The sequence below is a fragment of the Nerophis ophidion genome, linkage group LG17 (genome assembly GCF_033978795.1).
Source record: "Nerophis ophidion isolate RoL-2023_Sa linkage group LG17, RoL_Noph_v1.0, whole genome shotgun sequence".
NCBI classification, from domain to species: domain Eukaryota; kingdom Metazoa; phylum Chordata; class Actinopteri; order Syngnathiformes; family Syngnathidae; genus Nerophis; species Nerophis ophidion.
The window spans coordinates 14,991,566-15,018,453 of NC_084627.1; the positions used below are offsets into that span (position 1 = coordinate 14,991,566).

The 26,888-nt window shown below is 40.1% G+C and overlaps 1 protein-coding gene across 10 annotated transcripts in view; it reads left to right on the forward strand.

Moving 5' to 3' along the window:
- rgs3a (regulator of G protein signaling 3a) overlaps positions 1-26,888 on the forward strand; it is a 354,609-nt gene that overhangs the window by 268,105 nt on the left and 59,616 nt on the right. Inside the window, exon 1 of one of the 10 annotated variants that reach the window (XM_061876394.1) lies at positions 3,517-3,603. The exons of the other annotated variants lie outside the window; for them this stretch is intronic. Coding sequence (XP_061732378.1) covers positions 3,550-3,603 — 54 coding nt within the window. The 5' untranslated portion in view covers positions 3,517-3,549. Of the gene's footprint in view, positions 1-3,516; positions 3,604-26,888 lie in introns of those variants that run through there. 10 annotated transcript variants of the gene reach the window in all.

The following is a 26,888-nucleotide window of genomic DNA, read 5'->3' on the forward strand; positions in this document are numbered from 1 at the left end:
TCTTGTACAGGCTAAAAAAAGTTTTGGAATTTATATAGCAATTTTCTCTAGTGACTCAAAGCGCTTTGAATAGTGAAACCCAATATCTAAGTTGCATTTAAACCAATGTGGGTGGCACTGGGAGCAGGTGGGTAAAGTGTCTTGCCCAAGGACACAACGGCAGTAACTGGGATGGCGGAAGCATGAATCAAACCTGGAACCTTTAAGTTGCTGGCACGGCCGCTTTACCAACCGAGCTATGCCGCCCCGTTCCGACTAACAAAACCACAAATAAGGCACAAATAGAGCAAAAGTCCCCTAATAGGATGAAAAAATCCCAAAAAGGGTTCAACTAAATAATGCTCTGTGATTCTAATATAGCCTTTTTAATTTATTATTAAATCCAGTGTTTATATTATTCAACCAAATTTTGGAAACATTCTTGGTGACCAATTCAGTGCTTTCAAAGCTTGCTGATCGCAAATGAGTGAGCCACTTTAAAGAATGGACACCCGACATAAATCATCGGCGAGGACCTCCTGGTGCCTGTCACCCCGGCCAACCTCTCTTGCCCGCAAGTGTTTATGTTGAGCGAAGCGTCATTTTTTCCGCTCTGCACCTTCTCCTCTCGCCCAGTGACGTTTTTAGCGAGCGGAGACCAGAGGCGGACGGAGAACACGTCAATGGTGATTTTATCGTCCGACGCAATGTAGTAGTAGTCACAGTAAAAATCCCGAATTGAGGCCCCTGTAGGTGCAAAAAATATGGGCTTGAACAGCTGTGGCTGTAGGCAACCCTCTTATGTATTTTTGTTGTAATTAACTCCTTAAGACGGCAGTAGCTGCGTTTGAAGTATCCGGCAGTTTTATCTGCCTTTTGTTTATTATTTTATTTTTTTTTACATCATGGCCAAGGGTACTACGGATGAAAACTAGCCTTCTGGCTAATTTCGGTCTTTTTTTAAACAAATGTAGTCATGTGTTTTATGAAATTGCATTGTCCCCTTTGAAATAAACTAACCAAGTCTAATCTAGCTCTACTTGCAGTTTAAAATGTTTCATTTAATACTAAAGATTATGAATGGAAAAAGTTTTTCTGTTCACTTTCTCATGCACTCCAAATTATTATTACAGTTGGGGGAAAAAAATGAGTATACAGAATATATTGAGTTTAAAATTCCTCAAAGACAATGTCCAACTATTGGCTGCTGCCACTTCAGGTACTACATTATAATTAAAGCGTTAGGTCGTCCCGCCATGATTTTGTAGGCTCTTTTTTGTATTTGCCGCGGTCTAAAATGCCTCAATTCACAGCAACTTTTCAAAAAGTCACGGCAAAAGTTGTGATGTTTTAATGCTTATTTTTTTCTGTAACATAAAAACAATCTCTTATGAATTTGTTATCAATGTTCCTTGTCACATTAACCTCAACAAGCACAGGATTTCAACAAAAATTGTAAAACAAATACAGTATTTTCCGAACCATAAGGCGCACCGGATTATAAGGAGTATTAAAGGAGTCATATAATTGTAATTTTTTCTAAATTTAAAACACTTCCTTGTGGTCTACATAACTTGTAATAGTGGTTATTTGGTCAAAATGTTGCATAGATTATTTATTTACAGATCATCTTCAAGCCGCTTTCTGACAGTCGCTTCAGGACGAGCCATTTTGTGGGCGGTCTTATTTACCTGGCTCACCTTCTACAGCGTCTTCTTCCGTCATCTTTGTTGTAGCGGTGTAGCGTGCAAGGACAGGAGTGGAAGAAGTGTCAAAAGCTGGACCTAACTGTTTTATTTACATTCAGACTTTACTCAAATCAATAACGGAGCAGCATCTACTTATCCTTGGCTCACTAGCGCAAAAATAAAACCGGAAATTTGTCGCGTTAAAAACCGTCCAACCGTTACTCTCTAATAACTAAAGATCCTTTGGTAAATAATTCAACTCACTACACCGGTATGTTTTAGTGCTTTCATGGCGAGTTTACTGACAGATATAAGTATGAACTTTACAATACTTTATATTAGAAATGGCAACAGGGGAAGATGAATGTCCCAAAACAAGAAGATAGAGGAAAAAAAAAAGAAGCTTATCGACTACGGGATCGAACTGTAAAGGCGGATGCGTGCAAATTGTCAGGATTCATGCAGATCCCAAATACAAATCAGCAGGTACCAGAAGATAAGAAAAGTTGCTTTTGCATAATATTGCGAAACAAAACGGTTGATAATATGTCTTACCTTATACACACACCATAATAATACCCGCATGTTGAAGCACAGTACAATCAATCAAGCAGTGCGGCTTCATAGCTGAGCAAAGTCGTACTAAAACATGGATTTTTGAGCGCCGTGTGTAATGTTTTATATTTTCAATGAAGCAAAGAAGAAAATTGAAAATGTTGGTGTTGTTTACTTGAGTCAAATTGCAGTCTACACATATCTCTTATGTATTACAGCTTGTCCGGGGTGTACCCCGCCTTCCGCTCGAATGCAGCTGAGATTGGCTCGAGCACCCCCCGTAACCCCATAAGGGTCTAGCGGTAGGCAATTGATGGATGGATGGATGATTTGCCAGAGCGGCTAGGAGACACAGAGAGTAACAAGCAGTAGAAAATGGATTAGAAAGGACAGATTTAAAAAAGTAATAATTTTAATTTTCATATATATATATATATATATATATATATATATAATTTTTTTAAATTATTTTATTTTATTGTATTTTTTTTCCCTTTTTGAACTTTTTTTATTCATTTTGTATTCTTTTTTAACTGTTTTTAAAACATTTTTTTTTACTTTTTTATTTTTTAAAAGAACAGATAAAACATATATATATATATATATATATAATTTTTTTAAATTATTTTATTCTATTGTATTTTTTTCCCTTTTTGAACTTTTTTTATTCATTTTGTATTCTTTTTTAACTGTTTTTAAAACATTTTTTTTTACTTTTTTTATTTTTAAAAAGAACATATAAAACATATATATATGTATATATACATATATATATATATATATATATATATATATATATATATATATATATATATATATATATATATATATATATATACTGTATTTTAACTTGAATAAAAATTGTTGTTGTTTTTTTACTTTTTTTTATTTTAGAGAGGACAGATTAAAAAAAAAAGTTTAAAAAAGTGTTTTAAAAAAAGTATATTTTTTTTAAACTTGGGACTTCCCGCGGACCGGATTTTGGACAATGGCGGGACCCCCTTGTTTTTTAATGCCTATAAATCAAATGTATTGCTATTATTATGAAATAGCCATTAAAGTGTTGCTTCAGGGTTGCACACAATAAAAAACGATTCATTTTTAGCACAGCGCTAACATAACAAGGTGACATGAGGCCACGCCAAGAAGAAATATCCTCCCTCATTTACACGTAACACTTCATTTTCTCCCTGTCTCAACATGCTGCATTTTTGCTTCTTGCCAAACATTTAACGCTCATGGGCGGTAAGATATTTGTTTGAAATGCGTGTAAATAGTTCGTCCTAGCAGTGGAAACAGTTGCAGCACGCTGGGCGTTGAGGTCGTCATGGCGGCCTGTGAAGCAGACACACAGGTCGGAGCCAAGAGGGCACACCATATCGTAAGTCGCCTTTGTGTGCGTGAGTGTATGACAGAATGAGTGCGGTACGAAGTTAGTGTAAACGTACTGTAGAAATTGCATCACAATACATTTCCCAACAGGCACAAGACGTTGATTACACATACATGTCCTTTAAAACCGACTTTGAAACGTTGCAAAATAGTTGTATTTCTATCCTGAGACAACATTGATGAAAATGACCACATTTTAATGCAGGCTTGGGCAATTATTTTGACTCGGGGGCCAAATTTAGAGACAACGATGTGTCTCTAAATGTCTTTATAGGAACACTAATAACAAACCTCACAATAATGTCTGATTGAATGCTAAAAATGTTATGGACAGACCACCTTAAAAATCGGAATAGAATTTTACATTTCTTTACTGAATGACACACCCGGAATGTACATGAAAATAAAGAATGTGGGGTTTACAATATTATCAATCAATCAATCAATCAATGTTTATTTATATAGCCCTAAATCACAAATGTCTCAAAGGACTGTACAAACCATTACGACTACGACATCCTCGGAAGAACCCACATAAGGGCAAGAAAAACTCACACCCAGTGGGCAGGGAGAATTCATACCCAGTGGGACGCCAGTGACTATGAGAAACCTTGGAGAGGACCTCAAATGTGGGCAACCCCCCCCTCTAGGGGACCGAAAGCAATGGATGTCGAGCGTGTCTAACATGATACTGTGAAAGTTCAATCCATAGTGGCTCCAACACAGCCGCGAGAGTTCAGTTCAAAGCGGATCCAAGACAGCAGCGAGAGTCCCGTCCACAGGAAACCATCCCAAGCGGAGGCGGATCAGCAGCGTAGAGATGTCCCCAATCGATACACAGGCGAGCGGTCCATCCTGGGTCCCGACTCTGGACAGCCAGTACTTCATCTATTGTCATCGGACCAGACCCCCTCCACAAGGGAGGGGGGGACAAAGGAGAAAAAGAAAAGAAGCGGCAGATCAACTGGTCTAAAAATGAGGTCTATTTAAAGGCTAGAGTATACAAATGAGTTTTAAGGTGAGACTTAAATGCTTCTACTGAGGTAGCATCTCAAACTGTTACCGGGAGGGCATTCCAGAGTACTATGAACGATAAAACACTGAATATTGACAACATACGAACGTCACCTACCCTCTCCATCGACATATTTTACAATCAAACGAAACGCAACAAAAATGCAACAAACACAGAGAAAAATGAATGCACAGGGTAAAAAAAAGGAAAACACTTACAATCTGATATATCTGATACATCACTAAGCTCTAGAACAGGGGTAGGGAACCTATGGCTCGCGAGCCAGATGTGGCTCTTTTGATGACTGCATCTGGCTCTCGGATAAATCTTAGCGGACACTGCTTAACACAATAAGTAATGAATAATTCCACTTGTAATCAAAGTGTTAAAAATACCGTTCAAAATATAAAACATGCTCATGCATTTGAATCCATCCATCCTTTTTTAATTGCATTTGTTCAAGAAGTTGCATTAAGGGTAAGAAGTGATTTATTTATTATCGGTTAGTTTAAGGCTTGCCCTGCTGGGGGTTCTTCAGGCCACCAAGCACTGACATAAGAGCCCGTTTCAGGGTTTTAGTATTTTTTTATTTTTCAATAAGTCTCTCAGTTGCTTTCCAGAAATTGGCTTTTTCTCTTTCGTTCTCGCTCGCACTCTGGCTCCAGTTCCAACCCCGTCTCTCCTCCGGGCCGCTGCTTATAAACAGAGCGACAAGTGATTAGATAACAAGGCCCAGGTGAGCCATCTACGCAGCTGTCGCCGATTTCGAGGCCGGTCCTGGCAACACCCCGCTTCGCTGCAGGCCCGCAGGCCACGCCCACTCCACAGTTAGATTCAGAATAACAACGTTATTACAAGTCTTACTTAAAAATGCACGCGTTTAGTTGTGTTCAGTGTTAAAAAAATACTATATGGCTCTTAAGGAAATACATTTTAAAATATTTGGCTTCTTGGCTCTCTCAGCCAAAAAGGTTCCCGACTCCTGCTCTAGAACTTTGTTGTAAAAACCTCCTTCCGCATCTGTCCCTAACACCCACATTTCAGGCTGACACTGTGTGGAAACGCTCCCCACCCACACTGCTTGGTGCCTCGTCTGAGCAGCTGTGACTTAGATTACCATAGTAACTAATTAGATTACTATAGTAACTAGTATATCATGTAAAAGTGCAGATTCCAACCATTGAAATACTTTGTATAATTCAAGACTTACGGTCATTAGAAAACATGACTGCGCATCATAATAGCAGCTACAGTTTCCATCTTTGAGATCTAAAAAAAATTGTTTGGAAATGTCCGGAGGCCTGGATTGAAAATACAAAAACAAACATGTCTGGAGCCGCAAAAAAATAAAAGCTATATTACATACAGATAGTGTGTCATGAGATATGAATTGAATTGAGAGGACTTAAAGGGGAACATTATCACAATTTCAGAAGGATTAAAACCAATAAAAATCAGTTCCCAGTGGTTTATTTTATTTTTCGTAGTTTTTTTCAAAATATACCTAAAAAAGCTTTAACGTGCTTGATTTTCGCTATTTGCGAAGCCACCGTCCATTTCCCTGTGACGTCACATAGCGATGCCAATACAAACAACATGGGGGTTACCACAGCAAGATATAGCGACATTAGCTCGGATTCAGACTCGGATTTCAGCGGCTTAAGCGATTCAACAGATTACGCATGTATTGAAACGGATGGTTGGAGTATGGGGGCAGAGAGCGAAAACGAAATTGAAGAAGAAACTGAAGCTATTGAGCGAATAGCTATTGACGGTATTCAGCCATGCATGTCTGCCTTAGCATCGCCGGTAAAATGTGCGGACCAAACGATCAGGACTTTCGGATTGACACTGGAGCAACTTAAATCCGTCCCTAATAACAATGTAAAATATTTTTATATGATTAGATTAGATTAGATAGTACTTTATTTATTCCGTCAGGAGAGTTCCTTCAGGAAAATTAAAATTTTCAGCACAATCCCATTCAAGATCAGACAAACATTACAGGGAGACAGAACAGGATCGCTGTATGTATATATATATATATATATATTTATATAGGTTATTTAATTCCTACAAGCCTGTATTGCAGGTTTACCTGCTCTTCAGGGGAGTTACAATATATAATATTTAGCTAATGCATATATTAGGATTTTCAATGTATATATTTGTTTGCCTGTTTGTTTTGTTTTAATCTGTCCTTGTCCAGCCACTTAGGCAAACCATATTGTGCATAGGGCTTCACGGTGGCAGAGGGGTTAGTGCGTCTGCCTCACAATACGAAGGTCCTGCAGTCCTGGGTTCAAATCCAGGCTCGGGATCTTTCTGTGTGGAGTTTGCATGTCCTCCCCGTCAATGCGTGGGTTCCCTCCGGGTACTCCGGCTTCCTCCCACTTCCAAAGACATGCACCTGGGGATAGGTTGATTGGCAACACTAAATTGTCCCTAGTGTGTGAATGTGAGTGTGAATGTTGTCTATCTGTGTTGGCCCTGCGATGAGGTGGCGACTTGTCCAGGGTGTACCCCGCCTTCCGCCCGATTGTAGCTGAGATAGGCGCCAGCGCCCCCCCGCGACCCCGAAAGGGAATAAGCGGTAGAAAATGGATGGATGGATATTGTGCATATTTTGAATGTAGATGTATATATAAAACATTAACAATTAAAAAAAAAAATGTCATAAGCTGCAAAAGAAATCTTAAAATTGTACTTTATTTTCACAGTAAAAGCAGTGTTTTTTTTTTTTTTTTTACGGCATATAAAACATTTTTATAAATAGAATGGAATGGAAAAACAATACCGCTGTTTTTAACGGTAAAATTCAAGCAACAGAGTTTGTTTGTTTTTAACTGTGAAATCTTGTTTTTTTGTTAGTATTTTAATGTTTTTGTGTTTTACTGTATATGGAAAAAAACAGTACCAGAATGATTTTACAGTAAAATAAACTCAGTTGGCGGAATTTAACCAGTAAAATCTATTCACAATTTTACAGTCATTTAAAAAAAAAAAATCATAAGTCAAGCAGATATTTAAGTACAGTATTTATCTTTATTTTAACAAAAACAATATTTTTGGAATACATGATAATATTGAATTTTAAAACGTATGCAATTGCATGCAGTACATGATTTTTAATGTCAAAGGGGAAATAAATACATTTAGTAAGAAAAGATTAAGCATTTTATTATTTCCAGGCTTTCGTGGGCCACGGGAAATAATGTGGCGGGCAAGATTTGGCCCCCGGGGCCTTGAGTTTAACACCCATGACCTAAACGTACACAAGTACAGTTCCTGTGATGCCAAATAATATTAGTACTGTCCAACACCCTCTCACACTTTGAACGTTTTGTACCTGCAGGTTCCCAGATTTTCACTTCTGTCTACTCCAGTGCGAAAAGTACTTACTGGAATGTATTTTGGCCCCTAGAACAAAAAATATCCGTCTCTTTTGGGGGGGAGGTTGCCTTTCAGGACACCGCTTAGTCCGACAAATGTGTTGTTGCGACAGATGTGCTGCAAAGTTTTCTGCGCGCCACGCTTGACCTTCGCTAAAAATAGCTTTGCCGAATAAATTCGCTGGAAATTTCTGGAAGAAATGGTGTCAATATGTGGGGATGATGAGTGGTAATCTTGTATTGTCTCGATGGTTTTATGTAGACAGTGGTATTCATCACGGACAGCACGTTTTGACACAGGCAATTGGTCATGATAATCACGTGATCCCTCACTGTTTACCTAAAGGCCGGCACGGGACAAAAGTTCTCCAGAGTCCAAATCAATGCAGGACGTACCCACTCAAATGCTAAACGGGCAACAGGTAAATATTTACAAAGAGCATCGCACAGTCAACACAATGTTCCGCCAGCCAAGAGGAACAAACTTAATTGCAATGCCGTTTTTGCCGTTTCAGTCGAGAGTTTGCAACATTTTTTTTGCAAACAGCCGCCCGTCTTTCCAATAAACAGAAGTGTGCTCTCCCGCTCTAGATTTGGAACTTTTCCCGTTGACAAGGGGGTCTCATGGCTTTTAATAAGTGCAGTTCACATTTTTGAAGAAGGGTTTTATTACACAGGAACTGCAAAGTCAACAACTGTGCAAAAAAAAAAAAATCTGGCTTTTCACAGAATAAACATTGAATTAACTTTGATCAGGTAGCGTTGAGATGGGGTTTGTTCAACCATCTCAACTCGACTGCATCGGAACCGTTTCTCTTGGAAGTTTGATTTTAGGTGAAAATATTCAAGTCAGAATTGGTTCCAACAAAAGACTCGAGTTTTATACGTGCGATTTTTAATTCGGAAATTGTTCAATACAGGAATTCCATCGAAAATTGTGCAATCGCAAACTTTTTGTCAGACATTGCACAAACATTAGAAACACAGGGTTTCAACATAATGGTTCACTTAAAAAAATGTTGATAAACGGAATAATTTAACGTATTTTTTGGACTCTAGACCGTTAATATTTTCCTTCGCTGTTAACCCTGCGGCTTATAAAACGGTGCGGCTAATTTACGGATTGTTCTTCGCTAATGGCCGTAATGTTTTGTATTCAACAAATCGTTTTCACAAAACACTGACAGACACTGTGGGACGGCGTGGCGAAGTTGGTAGAGTGGCTGTGCCAGCAATCTGAGGGTTACTGGTTCAATTCCCACCTTCTACCATCCTAGTCACGTCCGTTGTGTCCTTGGGCAAGACACCTCATCCTGGTGAGCGCCTTCCATGTCAGCTTCCGCCGTCAGTGTGTGAATGGGCGAATGTGGAAATGCTGTCAAAGCGCTTTGGGCTCCTTAAAAAGGGGTAGAAAAGCGCTATACAAGTACAACCCATTAACCATTTACAATTACTGGAAAGGTGTGGTATTGTTTGTGGTATGGTGCAAACTTTTTGACGAGTTTGGTCACTACAATATTTCTTTCTGTTTATCGCTTTGAACCAGAAGTACAAGTGTCGTTTCATCTTTAGGTGGTCCATAGCATTTCTACCAGTATGTTTTTTCATCGATCACTCCAAGCAACTTTTGGAACTTTTACAGCATAACTAAAACAATTAATATTTACTAAACCATCACGTCAGACATTGCACAAACATTAGAAACACAAGGTTTCAACACAATAGTTCACCTGAAAACATTTTTTGTCGGAACTTGTACCAACGGAATGATTTAACGTATTTTCCAGACTGTAGACTGTTGCTTTTTTCCTACGCTGTTAGCCCTGCGGCTTACAAAACGGTGCGGCTAATTTATGGATTTTTCTCCGCAAATGGCCGTAATGTTTTGTATTCAACTAACCGTTTTCATAAAACACTGACAGACACTGAAAAAGGTGTGGTATTTCTTGTGGTATGGTACTACCTTTTTGACGAGTTTTCTCACTACAATATTTTCCTTTGTCTAGTGCTTTGAACCAGAAGTACAAGTGCCGTTTCGTCTTTTGGTCGTCCATAGCATTTCTACTCATATGTTTTCTTCATTAATCACTCCAAGCAAAATGTGTAAGTTTTACAGCATAACTAAAACAATGAATACTTACTAAACCGTCACATGTTTGATAGTAGTATTTTCATTCATACTTGTATGGAAGAGTGGCCGTGCGCAACCCGAGGGTCCCTGGTTCAAATCCCACCTAGTACCAACCTCGTCACATCCGTAGTGTCCTGAGCAAGACACTTCACCCTTGCTCCTGATGGGTGCTGGTTGGCGCCTTGCATGGCAGCTCCCTCCATCAGTGTGTGAATGTGTGTGTGAATGGGTAAATGTGGAAGTATTGTCAAAGCGCTTTGAGTACCTTGAAGGTAGAAAAGCGCTATACAAGTACAACCCATTTATTTATTTGTATGCGCTATCTTAATGTAATCAAGCTAGGGTTGTTAGCATTAGCTTATATTCTGACACGCTTTGAAGTGTCTGTGTTGGTATTATTAACCCTTGTGTGGTGTTTGAGTTTTTGGGACCCGTTTTCATTCTTTATTAAAAAAAAATAATAATAATGATACAATTAATTAATTTTTTAAACTGAGACTCACTGACCTCCCCACAACCCCGCTCACCTCAACCCTCTGCAAAAAAAGCCATTATCGGACATCTCTACCTACGACCCGACTTCGGATAAGCAGAAGAAGATGGAGGGATGGATGGAAGAAGTTAGCAAGAATTCAGTCGAAAATTGTAAAAGCAAAATAATTGGCGGAAATCTTACATCAAATAAAAAGCAAAAATCTAACACTAACAAAAACTGTGCAAGTTTATAATGAAGCGCTTTAAAATAAAAACCTAATTTTGGTGCAGCCCACTTTCTAAACATGCATTTTGTTGTGAAAATGCAATATTTTTACAAACCCCGTTTCCATATGAGTTGGGAAATTGTGTTGGATGTAAATATAAACTGAACTCAATCTCTAAAGGATATCACCACATGGGCTCAGGAACACTTCAGAATACCACAGTCACATAATACAGTTTGTCGCTACATCTGTAAGTGGAAGTTGAAGCTCTACTATACAAAGCGAAAGCCATTTATCAACAACATCCAGAAACGCTGCTGGCTTCTCTGGGCCCGAGATCATCTTAGATGGACTGATGCAAAGTGGAAAAGTGTTCTGTGGTCTGACGAGTCCACATTTCAAACTGTTTTTGGGAACATTCAACATCGTGTCATCAGGACCAAAGGGGAAGCGAACCATCCAGACTGTTATCGACGCAAAATTCAAAAGCCAGCATCTGTGATGGTATTGGGGTGCATTAGTGCCCAAGGCATGGGTAACTTACACATCTGTGAAGGCAACATTAATGCTGAAAGGTACATACAGGTTTTGGAACAACATGTGCTGCCATCTAAGCGTCATCTTTTTCATGGACGCCCCTGCTTATTTCAGCAAGACAATGCCAAGCCACATTCAGCACGTGTTACAACAGCGTGGCTTCGTAAAAAAAGAGTGCGTGTACTTTCCTGGCCCGCCTGCAGTCCAGACCTGTCTCCCATGGAAAATGTGTGACGCATTATAAAGCGTAAAATACGACAGCGGAGACCCCGGACTGTTGAACGACTGAAGCTCTACATAAAACAAGAATGGGAAAGAATTCCACTTTCAAAGCTTCAACAATTAATTTGCTCAGTTCCCAAACGTTTATTGAGTGTTGTTTAAAGAAAAGGGGATGTAACACAGTGGTGAACATGCCCTTTCCCAACTACTTTGGCACGTGTTGCAGCCATGAAATTCTAAGTTAATTATTATTTGCAAAAAATAAAGTTTATGAGTGCATTCAATTGAATATGGGTTGAAAATGATTTGCAAATCATTGTATTTCGTTCATATTTACATCTAACACAATTTCCCAACTCATATGGAAACGGGGTTTGTACAATATTTCTAAGCGGTTAGCTGTTACTGTAGTATCAGGGCATAACATTGTCCCACATTTATCGGTACACAGATTAATCAAACTAGCGAACGTCGCTTGATTACTAAGCATCATTTCCAATAAGCCCCCGTTCAATTTTCATAAAAACCTACGTCGGCGCTCGCGTAAGACTTAATGGCTTCATATATTCTCTGACCGGGTCAGCGCTGTAAAGTTTATGCAGTCCCTGGCATAATGACAGCCTGTGCTGCTGTTTACCCTTTGCAGGAGACGATCCAGACGGCCTTCATCGCCGCACGTGTGTGTGTGTGTGTGTGTGTGTGTGTGTGTGTGTGTGTGTGTGTGTGTGTGTTTGAGTGGCCATGTTTACAGCGCTCGTTGCCATGGTTTGAATCTGGAGCGGGTTACAATAAAGTTGTTATGGCGTCATTGCATGTGTAGACTAAGAGAACATGCTGTGGTATCTTTCTATCCTACGACGCGGTAACACTTTGCACCTGTGAACTATACGTACAGTGAGGAAACAAGCTGTCTCTTATCTGCACGTACTGTCAACCCAAAAAATTTTGCACGCAAGCACACAGCAAGTCAATCGAGTCGGTGCGAACAATGGCGGAGGGTTGATGAGAGCAGACGTGATGTCTTCAAAGGGTGCAAAGGTACTCCCAAATCACCCCTTGACATCTGAATTCTGCTCTTGGATCAAACTGTTAGGTCATTCCAAGCCAGTGCCATTTATTTCGTTATAATGGAACTGTGTTGATGGATGCTGATGACGTGTGTGACTCACCAATAACCTCTGGTTTAGCATCTCTGCCACACCCTCCTCCACATACATGGTATTACAATGTATTTGACACAAAAGCACAGTGATACAATAAGTGTAAAAGATTTTAAAAAAAAAAACAAAAAAAAAAACTTGTTCTTAAAAAAAAAAAAATGGAAAAACTGGAATTGTACTGTTTTTATATTGCTACTTTTTAAATTTATTATTTCTACAATAGGCAGTACGGTGGTAGAGGGGTTAGTGCGTCTGCCTCACAATACGAAGGTCCTTGTCATGTTTTGTGGTCACGTTCTGTTTGTTTTTGGACTCATTGGGCACTCTTGTTTGTTTTGTCAGCCATCCATCCATCCATTCATTTTCTAGCGCCTATACCACTTTGGGGTTGCGGGGTGCCCTGGTGCCTATCTCAGCTACAATCGGGTGGAAGGCGGTGTACACCCTGGACAAGTCGCCACCTCATCGCCATGACTACCAATTAGTTTCCACCTGTCATGTCACGCACCTAGTTTGTTTGGACTCCCGCACCTGTCAATAATAATTAAAGCCTGTAGTTGCCAGGCAGTCACCCTGGCGACATCACCCTCTACACACCCTTGATACCTGATTGCTCACTTCTGCCCATAGATACATGCTTTTCACGTCACAGTAAGTTTTTTCGTTTTTGTTGTTCATAGTCCTGCCATTGTGCGAGTTTTTGTTTTCAGAGCCAAGTTTTTGTACCTCCTCTGTGAGCGCCTTTCGTTTGTACCTCTTTTTTGAGTTAAGATTAAAAGATGTCGTTAAGTTCACATCGTGTCCGGTCCGGTCAATTTGCACCACGGGAAAACAAACCACACCATAGTCCACGTCTTGACTGTCCTGAGTAGTCCAGAGTTCAATCCCGGGCTCGGGATCTTTCTGTGTGGAGTTTGCATGTTCTCCCCGTGACTGCGTCCTTCCACCTCCAAAAACATGCACCTGGGGATAGGTTGATTGGCCCTAATGTGTGAATGTGAGTCTGAATGTTGTCTGTCTATCTGTGTTGGCCTTGTGATGAGGTAGCGACTTGTCCAGGGTGTACCCCGCCTTCCGCCCGATTGTAGCTGAGAAAGGCTCCAGTGCCCCCCCTCCACCACCCTGAATGAAATAAGCAGTAGAAAATGGATGGATGGATGAATTTTACTACAATTATTATTATTTCACTTGTTGTGGTTTATTTGTTACTACCTTTTATGCAGGGTTTTTTTTTATATTTAAAGTTGAGGTTTTTTTTTTTTACAATAAATACTTGTTTTCAAAATCATGAATAATAAAAAATTAAAAACAATTAAAAAATTAAAAAATAAATTAATTAAATAAAATAAATAAAAAAATGATAAAATAATACTAAAAATATATATAAAAAAATTAAAATAAATAATCGTTTTACTAATTGTGATTACAATATCACTCAAAATAACCATGATTATTATTTTGGCCATCATCGTCCAGCCCTACTGTAGATATTTAAAGTGTTATAAGAAGCCAAACCACAAATTATTGGGACCACCCATGAAAATACTCATAAAGGTTATAATTCATGAGATTTTTGTGCACCAGTTTAGGACTTAATGGTAACTTCCTTAGGTTGATTGGCAACACTAAATTGGCCCTAGTGTGTGAATGTGAGTGTGAATGTTGTCTGTCTATCTGTGTTGGCCCTGCAATGAGGTGGCGACTTGTCCAGGGTGTACCCCGCCTTCCGCCCGATTGTAGCTAAAATAGGCGTCAGAGCCCCCCGCGACCCCAAAAGGGAATAAGCGGTAGGAAATGGATGGATGGATGGATAACTTCCTTCAATTGCATTGTATATAATAAACTGTACAGCAACACTCTGGTGTTCTGTGTCTGCTACGTGTTGTTTACATCCAGTAGAAGCATGACGTTTTGACACGAGCAGGTGCGTGACCTGCATCACGGACGTGTTTGTGGCCGCCAACATTCCTCCCTGCATTATGCCCTACAACTGATCCCAACGCGCTTTCCTGGAAGAGATATATGTTGTTTATGTGAAAACTGTACTGCTGTAGTGTTACAGTAGGAGCAATGAATTAATGATACACACTAAAAAAATGCTGGGTTATTTTGATAAGTCAATTAATGAGTTGCGAGTGTTGGGCTAAATTTTGGAGTTATTTTTATGAAGAGCAATCCATTTTTGGGGTAACACGGGTATTATTTTAACTCAATTTCTGGGTTTTCAAAACTATGAACCATTTTTGGGTTGTTTTTCAATGAGTAACGCATCTTTAGGTAAACAGCTTTTTTTTTTTACGAAAAAGGTACATTTTCTTTTCAGGGGATTTTAGTAAGGATTAATGTCATTAAAATTATTTACAATCACACATCTTATACACGTGAAAATATTGGAGTATGCTGTATAGCAGTGGTCCCCAATCTTTTTGTAGCTGCGGACCGGTCAACGCTTGATAATTTGTCCCGCGGCCCGGTGGGGTTTTATTTTTTTTAATTATTATTATTTTTTTGGATCATGAAAAAGGGAGTTTTTTGGGGTTGGTGCACTAACGGCGTGGCGCAGTGGGAGAGTGGCCGTGCGCAACCCGAGGGTCCCTGGTTCAATCCCCACCTAGTACCAACCTCGTCACGTCCGTTGTGATCTGAGCAAGACACTTCACCCTTGCTCCTGATGGGTGCTGGTTAGCGCCTTGCATGGCAGCTCCCTCCATCAGTGTGTGAATGGGTAAATGTGGAAGTAGTGTCAAAGCGCTTTGAGTACCGTGAAGGTAGAAAAGCGCTATACAAGTACAACCCATTTATTTTATTTTATTTTAATTGTAAGCATATCTTGTGTTTTTTTATGTTTATTTAATTAAAAAATTAAAATACAATAAAATTCAAAAAAATAAAAATTATAAAACATTCTTCTGCGGCCCGGTACCAATCGAGCCTCGGCCCGGTTGGGGACCACTGCTGTATAGAACTACTATGACCATACACTGCAATTCTTGTAAAAAAATAAAAATAGCACTCATCTCTTGCTTTTGAGTATATTTTAATGGTATAAAATATTTTTTATCAGTAGTTGGGAAGGAGTAGGACAAACCAGCAGTAAAAGTTATAATTTTAGCCAACTATTGGGTCAAGGAGCGTTATATTGCGCAACCCAATAGTTGGGTTTGGAATAACCCAACATTGTAGTGAGCATAACTCAGCTTTTGTGTTACATAAATTAAACCCAATAGTAAATAAATGAATGATAAATGGGTTGTACTTGTATAGCGCTTTTCTACCTTCATGGTACTCAAAGCGCTTTGACACTACTTCCACATTTACCCATTCACACACACATTCACACACTGATGGAGGGAGCTGCCATGCAAGGCGCTAACCAGCACCCATCAGGAGCAAGGGTGAAGTGTCTTGCTCAGGACACAACGGACGTGACGAGGTTGGTACTAGGTGGGGATTGAACCAGGGACCCTCGGGTTGCGCACGGCCACTTTTGAATCAGCCAATATTTAGTTGGCATTACTCAACTTTTGGGTTCAATAATTCAACCCAATAGTTTGGTTGGGATTAACCCAACATTAAGTTATCATAACTCAACTTTTTGTGTAAATACTTAAATGCAAAGTTGGATTAAAAGAATTAACCCAAAATGTTGAGTTAAAATAATTCAAATAAGGGGTTTGTCCTTTTCTTATTTTTTAACCCAACATTTTTTAGTGTGTGTCTTTTCAATAATAGTACCCATTAGTACGCGTTTTTTTTTTTAGTAAAACTGAAATTCAATGTTTGCGCCTCTAGGTACAGTAAACTTAACCTTTTTGAGCCCGGGGCCCAATTTTCCACCACAGAAGGGGTCTAGGACCCACTCATATTAATTTTGAATTAGTCCTCTTACTCTTGATTTCAAAGGTCTTCATTAATTATATGTAACCTACTTATAGTTTAAAACCTTGTCAAATGATATGAAACCATGTGTTAATCACACATAGTATTACGTATTTATTCAACACATAAACCTTGGGCTTAGTACTAATTAAATATACTGCGTAAGAAGGAAATCCTAAATAATTGATGACAAATGTCATGGCCCACGTCTTGGACCATGTCATATTCTGGGTTTTTTTCTGTTTTGTTATCATCCTGTGTTGTATTTGACGTCTTTAGTTCCTGGTGGCACTTCCTGTTTGGTTTCTGTTGTCATGGTTACTCATTTAGTGTCACCTGTTTCTTGTTTGTCGTCACGCACCTGACTTGATTAGTTATCTCCCTATTTAAGACCGCCTTTGTTTTATATTTGTTCTTGGACTCTTGTTTGCTCCCACGCAACAGATGACGTCGCATTCCTGCATTGCGGTAACTATTCCTAGCGCTCGATTAGCTTCCAGGCTATTTTGTTTATTCTTTTTCCTAGTTCTCACGCTAGCGCTTTCTGTTCTTTCTAGCTTCCACACTAGTTCTGTTGTTTTGTTTGTTAGTGCCTTCGTGCAAAGTGTTTTGTTTCGTAGTCTCTTTTATAGTGTTCTTTATTGTGTAAATAAATGATTATCCTTACCCTCCCGCTGTGTTCTATCCTCCGCTGCACCCACAAGAGAACAACTCGTCACCACAATGCCACCCAGACGTCACAACAAATACATTTAAGTACAATCATCTAGTGCTAAAAAAAATAAACTGTCAGGTTTGTCACTGACTGTTTCGTTAAGTTTTGGTTTTTCCTCTATTCCTTGTCTTCCTCTTCCCTGGCGGGCCGTCCCACGGCTTTGCCAGCGACTCCACCATCGTCGCCTCCACGATCTCCAGCTGGGCTGACAGGCTGGCGGCCAGTAGGCACCAGCATGCGGACTTCTCGTCGGCCACGGATGTGGTCGTTCCATGGGCGACCGCCAGGCCAAGTGTCCCCGCAACCAGCGGGGAAGAGTCAGGTGGAGACGGCGAGTTGAACGCCGCCACAATTGGCGAGGCGGTCGCCAATGGAACGACTACATCCGTGGCCGACGAGAGGCCCGCATGCTGGTGCCTACTGGCCGCCAGCGTGTCAGGCCAGCTGGAGGTCGCGTAGGCGACGATGCTGGAGAAGCCGTGGGGCGGCACGCCAGGGAAGTGCAAGATGACGTCGTCAGCGTGGGCAGAACCAGAAATGAGGAAGACGATGTTGTCGGCATTGGCGGAGTCAAAGGAGCAGGCGGCTCGTTTGCGGAGTGGATGGTCGTGTCTGCAGGCCCACCGGAGTGGATAGTGGCGTCTTGAAAACAAACAAAGGAAAAACCAACACATAATTAAACTGTCAGTGACAAACCTGGCATAAATTATATATTAATTATGGATATATTTCTTAACTAGACTGTCAATACAATTGAAGTGCAAAAGAAAAACGGCACTTTGGTCATAATTTTTGCCCTATAAAAACTTATCTGTGACTTTAACTCCAGACTTCTTCCGCTTGTTTGATATTGTCATTACTGCCACAAAGTGGTGGAAAAATGTATTGCAACCAAGTTTTTGTGAGGAAAAACAAATGGTTTTGTCTTTAGGGTTAAGAAACACTGCATTAAACCGCTTCATGTAGGATCCTGTGGATAACATTGTGGTATATATACATTATGTGAATGTGTTATTACGGGATTTATACTGCCAATTACGGTACCGATCTTTCATGGGTGAAATTTGCCGATACCAATGCCGATACCGATCCCATGTATTAACTGTACATTGTTCTATTTATTCATGGTGACTGCTTTTGAAAAATTACAAAATACATTGTCTGTAACATGGCATACATACAGTAGCCTACCGTAGAAGTTGTTGAGCGCGGTCTTCGTCCTTGTACTTCTCCTAAAACCGTGGGCGTGCAATTTGCCCGTGCATCTGCTTATTTCTTTTTCAAAGGTCAGGTTGATTGTCTTTGGCTCTAGGGCTGAGTCTTGTGCATTTTCCCGTATCTTTTCCATGACAAGGGTTTGATTGATTGATTGAAACTTTTTATTAGTAGATTGCACAGTACAGTACATATTACGCACAATTGACCACTAAATGGTAACATCCGAATACGTTTTTCCACTTGTTTAAGTCGGGGTCCACGTTAATCAATTCACGGTAAGGGTGGGTCCAAAACACTCTAAAGGGCCAACTGAATGATTGTGTGTGAGTGTAAACAAATTAATTGGTCTGATGTGACAAGGCTAAGTTCATTGGCGGCATTTGAAGCTCGTGGACCCAGAAAAATCCATAAATTAGCCGCAGCATTGTATAAAGCCTGGGATAAAAAGTAGAGTCTTGTCATCCGTAAAATACGGTAAAGCTAACGGTAAAAAAAACGTCCGGTTCCCAGTCTTAGTCTGCCTTCTAAGTGTCAACCTGGAAAGGTCAGCATAAGGCCGTAAAAAATGCCCGGAATATTTTATTGGACCGCGCCAGTTCCGGGACTGGGTAACTAGATCACTTCTTTGAGGAGCTCTGAGAAGTGACGCACAAGTGTTAACATCCTGTGACAAGCAGGAAGCAGCCATCTCCTCAATCAGCCTCCATGGCAGGAGCCACACACACAAACTGTAGTCCAATGTGCAGACAATGCACCTTTTGTTGGTGCGTTCATTACGGAGCCTGAGGATGGAATGAGTCAATTTCCTGTCTGCGGGTCACTGGGTTCATTCGCAGATATTCATGAATATTATGTCTTGGCTCGGACAGTCTTCACATCGCTGGGCTACGACCGTTTATTTTAGCCAAAATATTTCCTTTATTTGCAAAGAAAGCTGGACAAACATTTCCTGTGGCAAAGACAATGAAAGCGATTATGCAACGAAGGCCGAACGCACACGCTGGGAATAAATACTCCCTTCAAGGTTGAAAACATTGGAGAGGCGGCTATTTTGGTTTGTGATCTCTCTCTCCAGTGTCTCCTTGTTTAGATATGACTTTGAGTTTATGTTATCCGAGTCTCACAAAAGGCCTCACCGCGGGTTTCTTTAACTCATGCCAAGATCTACCAAGGCAGAGCTTATAAAAATTTGCGGACTAAAAACACCGTTCATGTATTTGTTTGATTTTTTCGATCCTTTCGCTCGTTACACAATAGGAACACTATTAAATGTCTTATTTTGGTCCAGTTTTTGCGCCTTTTTCCCAGCGCTGTCTAAGGACCACACCGATAGACGAAAAATACTAATATACTTTATTTCCAGACTCAACTTCAGTAAGACTGAAAACAGTTGAGAACTTTACAAAATGTTCAGGAGTCGACTGTTGATGGAAGTTATTCTATTCTGTGTTATATGTGTTTTATGTTGCACGATTGAACCAAGTAAAATTCCTAGTTTGGGAACCCGTTCTCAAACAATGGCAATAAAAACGATTCTGATTCTGATTCTGTAGTAAACATCACCATACCGTACTATACCATACCAACTTTTTTTATAAAGCTCTTTAACAAAAAAAATAGAGGCAAGGGACAGACTAAAAAATAACAGTTAAAACAGAAGTACAATACACATTGAAAAAGCAAATACAAATTACTCTGAGAACAATTTGTTACAAACCCCGTTTCCATATGAGTTGGGAAATTGTGTTAAATGTAAATATAAATTGAATACAATGTCGGGCTTCACGGTGGCAGAGGGGTTAGTGCGTCTGCCTCACAATACGAAGGTCCTGCAGTCCTGGGTTCAATCCCAGGCTCGGGATCTTTCTGTGTGGAGTTTGCATGTTCTCCCCGTGAATGCGTGGGTTCCCTCCGGGTACTCCGGCTTCCTCCCACTTCCAAAGACATGCACCTGGGGATAGGTTGATTGGCAACACTAAATTGGCCCTAGTGTGTGAATGTGAGTGTGAAAGTTGTCTGTCTTTCTGTGTTGGCCCTGCGATGAGGTAGCGACTTGTCCAGGGTGTACCCCGCCTTCCGCCCGATTGTAGCTGAGATAGGCGCCAGCGCCCCCCGCGACCCCGAAAGGGAATAAGCGGTAGGAAATGGATGGATGGATGGATGGATTTGCAAGTCCTTTTCAACCCATCTTTAGTTGAATACACTACAAAGACAAGATATTTGATGTTCAAACTCCTAATTTTTTTTTTTTTTGCAAATAGCTAACTTAGAATTAGAATTACATGGTTCCAACACATGCCAAAGTAGTTGGGAAAGGGCATGTTCACCACTGTGTTACATCACCTTTTCTTTTAACAACACTCAATAGACGTTTGGGAACCTAGGAAACTAATTGTTGAAGCTTTGATAGTGGAATTATTTCCCATTCTTGTTTTATGTAGAGCTTCAGTCGTTCAACAGTCCGGGGTCTCCGCTGTCGTATTTTACGCTTCATAATGCGCCACACATTTTCGATGGGAGACAGGTCTGGACTGCAGGCGGGCCAGGAAAGTACCCGCACTCTTTTTTTACGAAGCCACGCTGTTGTAACACGTGCTGAATGTGACTTGGCATTGTCTTGCTGAAATAAGCAGGGGCGTCCATGAAAAAGACGGTGCTTAGATGGCAGCATATGTTGTTCCAAAACCTGCATGTACTTTTCAGCATTAACAGTGCCTTCACAGATGTGTAAGTTACCCATGCCTTGGGCACTAATGCACCCCCATATCATCACAGATGCTGGCTTTTGAACTTTGCGTAGATAACAGTCTGGATGGTTTGCTTCCCCTTTGGTCCGGATGACACAATGTCGAATATTTCCAAAAACAATTTGAAATGTGGACTCGTCAGACCACAGAACACTTTTCCACTTTGCATCAGTCCATCTTAGATATCTTGGGCCCAGAGAAGCCCGTGGCGTTTCTGGATGTTGTTGATAAATGGCTTTCACTTTGCATAGTAGAGCTTTAACTTGCACTTACAGATGTAGCGACGAACTGTATTTAGTGACAGTGGTTTTCTGAAGTGTTCCTGAGCCCATGTGGTGATATCCTTTAGAGATTGATGTCGGTTTTGATACAGTGCCATCTGAGGGATCAAAGGTCACGGTCATTCAATGTTGGTTTCCGGCCATGTCGCTTACGTAGAGTGATTTCTCCAAATTCGCTGAACCGTTTGATGATATTATGGACCGTGGATGTCGAAATCCCCAATTTTTTTGCAATTGCATCAAAATGGCATCAAATTCTAAAGTTGATGATCATTTGCAAAAAAAAATAATAATGTTTATAGTTTGAACATAAAATATTTTTTTTTGTAGCATATTCAACTGAATATGGGTTGAAAATGATTTGCAAATACTTGTATTCTGTTTATATTTACATCTAACACAATTTCGCAACTCATATGGAAACGGGGTTTGTCGATAAAAAGCAGTTAAAAAGTTAAAAACAGTTTAAAGTCTCATGCTGGGTTAAAAGCCGGTGAATAAAAATGGGTTTTAAGAAGCGTCTTTAAAAATAGCCAAAGACAGATCACACCTAAATCAATCGATTTACTGTACGTGTGGTAGTAACATTTTTACACGGCATTGGACCCAATGTTTTCATCTGATTAAGTGTTGTAAAAAAAAAAAAAATGGCTGCAAAGGAAGGAAGGAAGTAGCCAAGGAGGAGTCTGATGACGTGTTATTCCTTCACGTCTGACTTCTCCACTTTGTGTTGTTTCGGGGTTGACTGGGTCAAGAATGTTTCCCGAGCTAGAATATTGTTCTTTGATCGGGTTTGTTGCTGTAGAAAACGTCGGAGGAATGTGGCGTTTGTTGCGCCAGATTCCAGACAATTTGAACCACTTTTGTCAGGCAACCTTATTGACCTTCATAACACAATTCTATCCCACGGCCTTCTTGTGTTTGCTAACGACGCATTTCCATTGGCAAAAATACCTTAAAGTACCAAGCAACCTGAACTGAAACCATATTTTCTAATTTATTGTAACATTTGAGTACGAAAATAACAAAACAAATGTATTGTAATGTAATGGATGTTGTTATGTAAACCTTCTGTCCCGATGCTTTAAGAGCTGTGCTGGACAATGAGTTGGCAGTGGGTGGCATTCAGCTCATTGGCTAGCACTGCTCAAATAACTCGTGAGAATTTGTGGACCCTTGTTTTGAGACCTGTGTGTGAAGGATGACCTCTGTTACACTAACACATTTTAGCTCAGGGTTAGGTATTATTATACTCCACAGTCCTGGTCTTGGCCCTCAGTCTCTTCTTGGATAAAACTCCAAACCACTGTATAAAATGCCCCTGAAAGTGTCACATTTCTTTAAGGCTGCAACATTAATAAACGAAGTTGAATAATCTGATCAGGAAAAAAGCTCGGATTTATATTCTGTTACTTTGATTATTCGTTTTAACGCAAGGGTGTCCATTTGTGGCCCTAAGTTAATTTTTAACGGCCCGCGGAACATTCTAAATAAACTAAAATTACAGTGGAATAAAAGAGCAAACTGTTTTGTCCCCAAAATAATAATGAATCAAAATCAATGTTGAAAATACTTATTGACCTAGTTAAGGTTCCAATTATTCCACATTAATTATTCCTCTTTGACATATTTTTGGGGAGAAATATCACATATGTTGTGTGTTTGTTATAAAAAAAACTAAGTTTGTCAGAATGGGCATAGAACAAACAAACCTAAAAAAAAAATATGAAAACTAATGATCAAAGGATGGATCTGAAGCTGATCTAGAGATTTAAGGATGTGGACACTTGAGAATTTTAGTGGGACTGTGTTTTTGTAAAAACTGTCATTGTTAAGAAAGCCAAATCTGTCAGGCTTGCCACTGACGGTTTGACTGTTTTAGTTTTTTCCTCTGCATTTGTCTTTGTTTGCGATGTGTGTGTAGTGTTTCCTGTCAGCGCTCTTATTTTGTTGGTTTCCTGTCTTTCTCCCCGAGTGCTGTGTTCCCCCTCAGCTGCGGCTGATTGGCACCTGGCCACACCTGGTGTCAATCAGTCCGCTCCTATTTAGACCTGCCTTACCATCCAGTCACTGCTGGATTATTGTATTTTCTTGTCGATGACTTCCGTATTGTTGCTCCTGTCGTGTCGTTTCATGTCGAGTCATTGCAGCGTAGCGGTAAGCTATCTTTCGGTATCTGTTTGTAGCTTACTGTTTTTTGTTCCCTGCTTCCGTTTTGTTTTCACTCTACAAGTAACAACATCTGTTTTCCTGTTTGCTACCTGCTAGCTTCCACGCTAGGCTCCTTTTTGTTTCTTCCATGCTAAAGACCCTTAGTTTGTTATCCGCCCACGTGCGCGCTTTTTGTTCGAACCCTTTGTTTGTTTTTGTTTTAGTATTTTTATTAAATCATGTTTTCTTGTTCAATGCCTGCCTCCGTCTCTTCATCTTGGGGTTCGACACCAACAAACTTTGACAAAATCAATGTTGTTATGAATTGTTGACCTAGTTAAGGTTCCAGTTACTCCACATCAAATATTCCACTTTATATTTTTAAGGAGGGAAAATATTGCATCTTTTGTACTTTTGCCATAAATTGACTTGCATTTGTTAGTGTTTAGCGTTTTAGCTCCTGTCCTGTGCTTTTATTTTGGCGGCTCTTTCGGTTTTGTTGGCGTTTCCCCGTGGCCGCCTCGCCTCCGTCCCGAAGCACTTATACGCACCTGTTTGCTGTTGGCAATCAGGATTTAAATCTTAACAGATTGGGCTAAGGTTGATCTGCAGATTTAAGCACAGCAAAAAAGAATAATATATGGTCCGTTTTTAAAATTTTCATAACTGAGACCCATCTGGGTTCTCTGGGACCAAACTTGAGGGAAGTCCATCCATCCATTTCCTACCGCTTGTCCCTTTTGAGGTCGCGGGGGGTGCTGGAGCCTATCTCAGCTGCATTCGGGCGGAAGGCGGCGTACACTCTGGACAAGTCGCCACCTCATCGCAGGGCCAACACAGATAGACAGACAACATTCACACACTAGGGCCAATTTAGTGTTGCCAATCAACCTATCCCCAGGTGCATGTCTTTGGAAGTGGGAGGAAGCCAGAGTACCTGGAGGGAACCCACGCATTCACGGGGAGAACATGCAAACTCCACACAGACAGATCCCAAGCCCGGGATGGAACCCTGACTACTCAGGACCTTCGTATTGTGAGGCAGATGCACAAACCCCTGTTTCCACCGTGCTGCCAGACTTATTGACATATATACTCCAATTATTTCACATCAATAGAATAGAATAGACTAGAATAGAATAGACTAGAAAGTACTTTATTGATCTCTGGGGGAAATTCATCCCCACAGTTCAATCAAATATTCCCCTTTAAATGTATTTATTTTTTGAGGGGGTGGGGGGTGTATCGCATATTTTTTTTGTGTGTGTTTTTCATCGAAAAAAACTCCCCCAAAAAACTTTTTGACATATATACTCCAATTACGAGGTGGCGACTTGTCCAGGGTGTACACCGCCTTTCGCCCGATTGTAGCTGAAATAGGCACCAGCGCCCCGGCGACCCCAAACAGGGAATGAGCAGTAGAAAATGGATGGATGGATACTCCAATTATTTCACATTATATATTCCCTTTTGAAATGTATTTTTTTGGGGGGGGTATCGCATATTTTGTGTGTTTGTCATAGAAAAACAAAGTTTTCTATTAAAAAAAGGGCCAAAGATAAAAACGAAAAGTTATAATCAAAAGATGAATCTGAAATTGATCGGGAGATTTAATTAAGGGTTTCAAGTAAAAAAAAAATGTATGACCTAATTTTAATGCTTTTATGGCCCTTTTGGATCCCTGAGAATTTTAGTAGGACTTAAAAAGTTTAAAAACTGTCATTGTTAAAATAATAAATAATAAGGAAGCAAAATCAATGTTGTTATGAATTGTTGACCTATTTAATGATCAAGTATTGTACTTTGAATTTTTTGAGGTGGGACATTTTTGCATACTTTGTTCTTTTGCCGGGCTTCACGGTGGCAGAGGGGTTAGTGCGTCTGCCTCATAATAAGAAGTTCCTGCAGTCCTGGGTTCAAATCCAGGCTTGGGATATTTTTGTGTGGAGTTTGCATGTTCTCCCCGTGACTGCGTGGGTTCCCTCCGGGTACTCCGGCTTCCTCCCACTTCCAAAGACATGCACCTGGGGATAGGTTGATTGGCAACACTAAATTGGCCCAAGTGTGTGAATGTTGTCTGTCTATCTGTGTTGGCCCTGCGATGAGGTGGCGACTTGTCCAGGGTGTACCCCGCCTTCCGCCCGATTGTAGCTGAGACAGGCGCCCGCGACCCCGAAAGGGAATAAGCGGTAGAAAATGGATGGATGGATGTTCTTTTGCCATAAATTGATTTGCTTTATTTAGTGTCCCCCTGTGTTTAGTGTTGTAGTTCCTGTCCTGTGCTTTTATTTTGGCGGCTCTTTCGGTTTTGTTGGTGTTTCCCCTGTGACCGCGTTGCCTCAGTCTGCTGTTGGCAATCAAGATATAAATCTTAACAGATTGGGCTGAAGTAGATCTGCAGATTTAAACGTAGAAAAAAAAATAATATATGACTTGTTTTTAACATTTTCATGACTGAGACCCTTCTTTAGGGAAGTCCTAAAGTTAAAAAAAATAAATATATATTATGTATTGGTTTTTAAATTGAAAAATATCAAAATCGCTCCTGTGTGTTTTGATTTCTCAGTGTGCGGCTTTCAGTGGAATAAGTTTGGATGAAAATGAGTGACTAATAAAAATTGTTAAAATGTGGGCCGCATTTGTTTCCAGAGTGGACATGATGGTGTTGTGTGTCTGTGTAATACACATTAATTAATGCACACATGTTAAAAATGCAAGTTCTATGTTGATGATGTGCATTTCCAAAAAAAAAAAAAAAGAATGAAGGTCAGGGCAAGCAGAAGAATCATTGTTTATTTCAACTATTTTCAGTAAAATACAGTTTGAGGCTATAAAGTGTGTTTTATCCATTGATTACTTAAGTAATTGTTAGTTGCAGCCCTACAGTACATTTTTTACCTTGAAGTATGGAATAATGTGTATCTTTTAATCCTTACATTTATTTTGAATACAGAATCACAATTAATTATCATTAGTATTATTACTGTTATTTTATGCCTGAGCTAACACTGGCTTTGCAATTAAATCATTTCTCTGTATTGAACATAAAATACTGCATAGGGGAGAAACGGCACAGAGTGCAGAGGTTAACATGTCTTTCGGTGATAATGTGAAATGACGCTGGT